The sequence below is a fragment of the Xenopus laevis genome, chromosome 7S (assembly GCF_017654675.1).
Source record: "Xenopus laevis strain J_2021 chromosome 7S, Xenopus_laevis_v10.1, whole genome shotgun sequence".
Lineage (NCBI taxonomy): Eukaryota > Metazoa > Chordata > Amphibia > Anura > Pipidae > Xenopus > Xenopus laevis.
The window spans coordinates 87056525-87064331 of NC_054384.1; the positions used below are offsets into that span (position 1 = coordinate 87056525).

The 7807-nt window shown below is 37.4% G+C and overlaps 1 protein-coding gene across 1 annotated transcript; it reads left to right on the forward strand.

The window, feature by feature from the left end:
- Positions 1-219: 219 nt before the first annotated feature.
- Positions 220-2819, forward strand: hes5.10.S (hairy and enhancer of split 5 gene 10 S homeolog). Its single transcript, XM_018227979.2, has 3 exons — positions 220-507; positions 690-870; positions 1849-2819. The coding sequence occupies exons 1-3, from the start codon at positions 439-441 to the stop codon at positions 2097-2099; spliced, it is 501 nt and encodes a 166-aa protein (XP_018083468.1). The 5' UTR covers positions 220-438; the 3' UTR covers positions 2100-2819.
- Positions 2820-7807: the final 4988 nt, after the last annotated feature.

The following is a 7807-nucleotide window of genomic DNA, read 5'->3' on the forward strand; positions in this document are numbered from 1 at the left end:
CACAAGCCAGAGAAAAGGTTAAATATCTGCATTGTCAACACTGTACTTTTTTTGTTGTATACTGTAAATGTGAAAACAGGTGTCACTGGAAAGTAATCAGCCTTCAGATCAAGCAGAAGCTCTGGTTTTTGTGAGACTGCAGCTTTCCCACGGTGAATGTCTCATTTAAGCCATATTACAATTGCACTACGCCCAGTCCACCTGTTCATCTGTAGAGGAGGAGGGGAGATGTTCCTCGGGCCATGGCCGGGTCTCTCAGGCACACTTCTATTATCTCTATTGTTTCCTCTATTGGTTCACGAGTGTGGGAAATTGTGGCATGCAAAAGACTTGCTTATCAGCCAGAGGCTTGTGCTTATAAATACAGATGAGTGCTGGCAGGAGACATAACATTCACCCTTGGCTACAACACAAACACTAGCTCTTTCTCCATAAAGAATGGCTCCCAGTCTGCAGATGTTGCCAGATGATACTAAAGGACAGCTTCATGACTTGAAAAAAAATAAGGTATCTCAGCTGAATTTCTTATCTTATGTAGATAAACTTGTGTGAATATATATATATATATATATTACAGTAGGGGTATACAACGGCAGACCCCCCTACTCTTGCTTGCTTGCATTTGCAAGTCCAGCAGATACAAGTATATTAAATAAATAGAAATAAATAAGCATGCATATTTGTTTCAGATAAGAAAGCCAGTGATTGAGAAGATGAGAAGAGATCGCATCAACAACAGCATTGAGCAGCTCAGGATATTACTGGAGAGAAACTTTCAGACGCATCATCCCCATTCCAAGTTGGAGAAGGCGGACATATTGGAAATGGCAGTGAGCTACCTACAGCAACAGAAGAAACATCAGATGAACCGTAAGTCATTGTAAACTTTGTTCCTTTCATTCTGCAACTAACGGGTCAAGAACATGTATATATTATTACACAGTAGCAGACAGGGTCCTTTCCACATGCTCATTTAGTATAATGATTTATCTGTCTGTATGTCTAATGCATCTATACAGAGCAGCACTATATTTCATATTTGATATCATACAACAGACATCCCTGAAAACTTTCACCCTTAGATTTTGGGTGTCGGTCAACAAAAACCTTTGCAGGGCAACATGGGGTCCAAGACAAAATGAAGTTTCAGTCTATGCCTGCACAGGTATACAGTACATATTTATTTGTGTACCCATTTGCATCAATTTATTGGATACATTTGAGTACATGTAATATAGATTAAAAGAGTATGTGTAAAGTTTGTAAAAGATAGGTATAAAATGTACGAGTATACACCTATAGAAATGTGCCATTTTAACAGGGAGATTGTTGTCATTAACTCTAGAATTTGTTGTAAGTTAAGAGATTATCAATTTACTTGTAACTTGTCCATATTTCCATATGGCAAAATAGTTTTTTCCATGGAATTGGATTAATAATGTTGTTGGGATATAACATAAAGCTTAAGGGTCAGGGCACAAGCTCAGATTCTGGGAGATTAATCACCAGCGGGATGGCACTTGGAGCGATTCGTTTTCCGAAGTCACCTGAAGTTTCCTTGTGAGGCAACTTCGGACAATTTAGGAAAATGAAGCCGGTGGGAGGCAGTTCGGGGAGATTAGTCGCCCAGAAGAAGAGGAGATTTGTGGGGCAACTAATCTCCCCAAATCTGAGCACGTACCCTGACCTTTAGAGGTGCATATTTAACCTGTAGGTCCTAGACGCAAACTAACTCACAATATAAAGCTGTGAACCTAGTCAATTACTGTACATCAAAATGTTAGTGTGCACTAAAGCCTGTTTTTGTGTTATTGCTTTAAAGTTTGACAGTATTTTTTTTTCTTTAAGGTTCCCAGCTACTTCCAGAAAATGTGCAGGACTCCTATTATCAAGGCTACTACATGTGTTTAAAAGAGACAGTGGGCTTTCTGCATACCCAGGAGAACGGACTAGTTCAAGAAGGGGATAAAAACCTTTCATGGACTGATTCTTGCCTTCCTGCACCCTATCAAACATTCTACCAACAAAGAGTTTCTTTTCAAGTCTCTCCAAGCAGTATGAAAATATGGAGACCGTGGCAGGTTCTTTCTCCTCCTTAAAATCAAGGACTACCCAGTTGTGGAAGCAAGTACAAAGGGTATAACCCTATATATTAATTTTGTCATTGTGGACACCATGTTTCCCGCCCATGATGGAATTAAGTTATAGGGTTATAGTCTTGTGCAACTGTGTTTTTATTTCACTTGAGACACTGAGTGCCAAATACACGGCACAAATATTAGCACAGGAAAGAACGTTGCAAGTGTGATACAGGTATGAGTCTGCTATCTTTCAGTTCCTCATAGACAATACAGTGTCGGTTGAATTTATTGCAGATATGTCAATATACTAAACCAGTTTATGATTGGTAACAGATTCCAGTGATAAGTTATAACGCTGGCAATCAAATTTTTTTGTTCTGAGAAAGCTGGTAATCTCAAATTTGCTTTGAGATATTGTGGCTATTCAGATTTGTCTCAGCAGCACAGGATGATGCTGATTATTGCTTGTGTTAAGAATGGAGGTTTATATCATTTTCATTGTCTTGTTTCTTTTAGCCATTTCCCTGTAGTTTTTATTTTAGGAATCATCCTAGTTCCATTAAGTCCTGAATTCTTTTTACAGAACAGGTAAAGGATCGGTTATCTGGACACCCATTATCCATTTTATCCAGATATTTAAAAATAATTTCCTTTTTCTCTGTAATAATAAAACAGTAGCTTGTACTTGATCCAAACTAAGATATAATTAATCCTTATTGGAAGCAAAACCAGCCTATTGGGTTTACTTAATGTTTAAATGATTTTCTGGTAGACTTAGGGGCACATTTACTTAGCTCGAGTGAAGGAATAGAATAAAAAAAACTTTGAATTTCGAATGATTTTTTTGGCTACTTTGACCATCGAATTGGCTACTTCGACCTTCGACTACGACTTCGACTTCGAATCGAATGATTCGAACTAAAAATCGTTCAACTATTCGACCATTCGATAGTCGAAGTACTGTCTCTTTAAAAAAAACTTTGACCCCCTACTTCGCCACCAAGGTCCCCATAGGCTTCCTAACAATTTTCTGATCAAAGGAAAATCGTTAGATCGATGGATTAAAATCCTTTGAATCGTTCGATTCGAAGGTTTTAATCGTTCGATCATAGGAAATGCGGTAAATCCTTCGACTTCGATATTCGAAGTCGAAGGATTTTACTTCGACGGTCGAATATCGAGGGTTAATTAATCCTCGATATTCGACCCAAAGTAAATGTGCCCCTTAAGGTATGAAGACCCAAATTACAGAAAGATCCATTATATTGAAAACCCCAGGTCCTGGCATTCTGGATAACAGGTCCCCATACCTGTACTGTCATTCTGAATATCCATTGGGAAAATACCTGCCCTTCAGAAACCTGTACCCCATTTTTATTTGCACTAGAGTACAACTTTTACTGCTAAAACAAAGTCTAATTATTCTATTGTTCTACTGTACCTTTGTATGTAATATGGATAAAAGACTGTATGGAAATGATAACAAACTGATACTGTACCTTCACCTGAGCTCAAAGCAGTTCTTTTTTACCATACATTTACTATGGAAGATAATGCAAAGTGGTTTCTCAGTGAGCACAGAAAATCTAATAAAGATCAGTTTTACAGGAAAAAAATGTAAAAAAAAAAAAAAGCCTCAAAATGTAAAAAGCAACACTGAATGTTTATTTGTCTGTAAAAATTGGTTGGGATATCAAATGTAAATAGCTAATATATATATGTCTCTGAATAAAAATATTTAATTTATAATGATGTGGTCATGCCTGTTCCTCTGTTTCTCTCACCAGTCACTTATCAGCTGTAATACAATATACAAACAATAAAATTACATCTTTATTAAAGGAAAACTAAACCCCCAAAATGTATACATAAGCAACACATAATTGACATCATATTAAGTGGCATAGAAAATAATCTTGCCAAACTGTAATGCATATTTAAGTAAATATCGCCCTTTTAATTTTTTCCCTTGAGCCCCCATTTTGTGATGCTCTCTATACGCCCTCAGAGATCACCTGACCAGAAATACTGCAGCTCTAATTGTAACAGGAAGAAGTGTCGAAGCAAAAGACAGAACTCTGTCTGTCATGTGAACTAACATGTATGTGTGCCCTTGGTTTGTTTGTGTGCAACACGAATTGTAGGATTCCAGGGGGTGACCCCTTAATTCTTAAAATGGCAATGTTCTATTTAGAAATACCCAATGGCACATACTACTAAAAATGGTTTATTTACATAAAGCAGGTTTTTACATATGAGCTGTTTAATGCAATATAATTTTATAGAGACCTACCTTGTTTGTGGATAGTTTTCCTTTAATGTAAAGGCAGAATACTTGCAATGCACTGATCAGTATAATGAGAATAATTCATATTATCATAATAATGTAACAGAAACCTGACAATTCTTTTGCAGAGGCAGAACTTGGTGAAACAGAACCACTAGCAGTAAACCCTGCAATACTAGTCTAGGCACCCCTGCTGCAGGCCTACTGTCAGTTTCAGTTTCAGTCTTCTACAGGTTTGTTATCTGTGAAAAAGCCACAGAGACAATGGGAGAAATTCACTTAATATGTGCTATTGTGCAGTAATCTGTAGTAACAATGTAGGTATTTGCTTTCAGCAATCTCAATGCAAACTGCTGCACTGTGCTACTTTGCATTATGTAGTATTGTATTGTATTGTAGTATATATATATATATATATATATATATATATATATATATATATATATATATATATATATATATATATATACAGGTATGGGACCTGCTATAACAATGGGTAATGGATCTTTCCTTAATTTGGATCTTCACACCTTGGGGCACATTTACTAAAGGTCGAATATCGAGGGTTAATTAACCCTCAAATTCGACCCTCGAAGTACAATCCTTCGACTTCGAATATCGAAGTCGAAGGATTTACCGCAAATAATACGATCGAGAGATCGAAGGAAAAATCGTTTGATTGAAGGATTTTAATCCATCGATTGAAGGATTTTCCTTCGATCAGAAATAGCTTAGAAAATATATGGGGAAGGTCCCCATAGGCTAACATTGTAGCTCGGTAGGTTTAAACTGGCGAAGTATGTAGTCAAAGTTTTTTTTAAAGAGACAGTACTTCGACTATCGAATGGTTGAATAGTCGAACGATTTTTAGTTCAAAATGTTCGAATCGAAGTCGTAGTCGAAGGTCGAAGTAGCCTATTCGATGGTCGAAGTACCCAAAAAAACCTTTGAAATTCAACGTTTTTTTACTTCGAATCCTTCACTAGAGCTTAGTAAATGTGCCCCTACATGTCTGCTAGAACATCATGTAAACAAATAAACCCAATGAGCTGCTTCCAACTATGATTAATTATATATTAACTGGGATCAAGTGCAAGGTACTGGTTTTTTTACAGAGAAAAAAAATAATTTTTAAAAATTTGGATTATTTAAATAAAATGGAGTCTATTGTAGAAAAGCTTTCCATAATTTTGATGTTTCTGGTTTCGGGATAATAGGTTTCAGGATAACAGGTCCCATATTTATAATCCACAGTTTAGTAATTTCTCTCTGTGGCCAAACTGTAAATGATATCTTCATAAATAGCACACTCCTATGTCATTATAAACGTGCTGTTTATAACTTAGGGTGATCTCTTTCTCCCTTTGCACACTACGGGGCACATTTACTAAGCTCGAGTGAAGGATTAGAATGAAAAATACTTTGAATTTCGAAGTTGTTTTTTGGCTACTTCGACCATCGAATTGGCTACTTCGACCTTCGACTACGACTTCGAATCAAACGATTCGAACTAAAAATCGTTCGACCATTCGATAGTCGAAGTACTGTCTCTTTAAAAAAAACTTCAACTACCTACTTTACCACCTAAAACCTACCGAGCACCAATGTTAGCCTATGGGGACCTTCCCCATAAGCTTTCTAAGCTTTTTTTGATCAAAGGAAAATCCTTCGATCGATGGAATAAAATCCTTTGAATCGTTCAATTCGAAGGATTTAATCGTTCGATCGAAGCATTTGCGGTAAATCCTTCGAATTTGATATTCGAAGTCAAAGGATTTTACTTCGAGGGTCGAATATCGAGGGTTACTTAACCCTCGATATTCGACCAATAGTAAATGTGGCCCTACCTGTCACTTGTCTAAAAGCCTAACAAACAATTATTATTTTGTTAAAAAAAACAATAGAAAAGCATACTTTTTGCCACATTTGTAGGAACCTAAATACATTTAACTGTTGATTATAATGATTAATGTACCCCCTGCTAAATGAATAAAGATATTAAAAGTTACCTTGGAGTTATTTGACCTGTATAAAATATAGATATATGGTCACGTAAGTCCTCAGTGACTTATAGGGGAAAATTCACTAACGGGCGAAAATTTGCCAGTGAATTCGCCAGGCGCAACTTTGCACAGACAACGCTAATTCACTAAGTTGCGAAGTTTCGTCTCCCACGCCGAATGCTTGCGAAGTTGCGCTAGCGTTATTACGACAGGCATAGCAAAGTTGCGCTAGCGTTAGACAATTTGCATATGGTGTGAAGTTAAATTTCAATGGACGTATATGTTGCAGCAAATACATTACACTACACAAGCCCAGGGAACCTTAATAAAAGAAAATAGAGTTGTTATATTGCCCTACACATGAGCCCACAGTATAGTTTATGTGTCATATGTAAGGAAATGTAGGGGGGAAGGAGGGTACCCAAAAAAAAATGTACGATCTTTTTCAGCCTATCACCCGGCCAGAGTTTTTTGGGACTTAGAAAAAATGTCAACTTTTTTTGGACCAAGTCCTATCTACACTATTGCACTTCGCCTGGTCTGAGGTGGCGAAGGCAAGTCTGGCGATAGAGGTAACGTTCAGTAACGATTTTGCGTAGTAACGCTCTTACACCAGAGCTAAAATATGCCTGGCGTTAAAGAGTGAGAAGTTGCGCTAGAGTCTATCTCCTTCGCTAGTGTAATTATGCCAGCGCCCGTTAGTAAATTGTCAAAATAACGTCATTCTGAAATCTAGGGTCCAGGGCATACATGACTTCTTGAACTCTTCTACTTACAGTATGACAATCATCAATATGTCACCCATCAGCCCAGATACCTTCCCATTTAGTTGAATGACTAATGATATATTAGTATAAGTGAACATAAAGCTACCATTGCAGAAGACAGTTTCCTTTTATTATACAGAAATCCTGCTGTTGCCCTTGCATTTAGTAGACAAAATATTGTTCCCTACTATTCACCAGTAAACTACAAACCAAAACAATGGCAGCAAAGAGGCTGTGCTCAGTTTGCTGAGATTCCCGTTATAGTTCCGTGGCCATTGCAGGTGTTTTTACGCTGTGACTTTTCCCAGGAATAGGTGTGGCACTGAAAACACAACAGGTGCCATAACCCTGAAACTATTTCATCTACTGAGTTCCATCCAGTGACTTTGCAAACAGCCTGCCCACCAGCTGACCGAACAAGTAATGCTTGCTATACACTACTCCAAACGGCATGGACAAATAAAGATACAAAACTCAATTGTGCGGTGAAAGTTTTGGAAAAACTGGTCGGGTACGTGGGAGTGCAGAAGGACAGCCATTCAGTGGATATCACACCCATATCAGCAAATATGTGATCATCTCAGTTTCTCCTTTTGTGAAACTCAGTACATAACAAAGCCTCGACCTAAACAAGCAAAACCAAGCAAGACAAAGGCAACTAACTGTTTT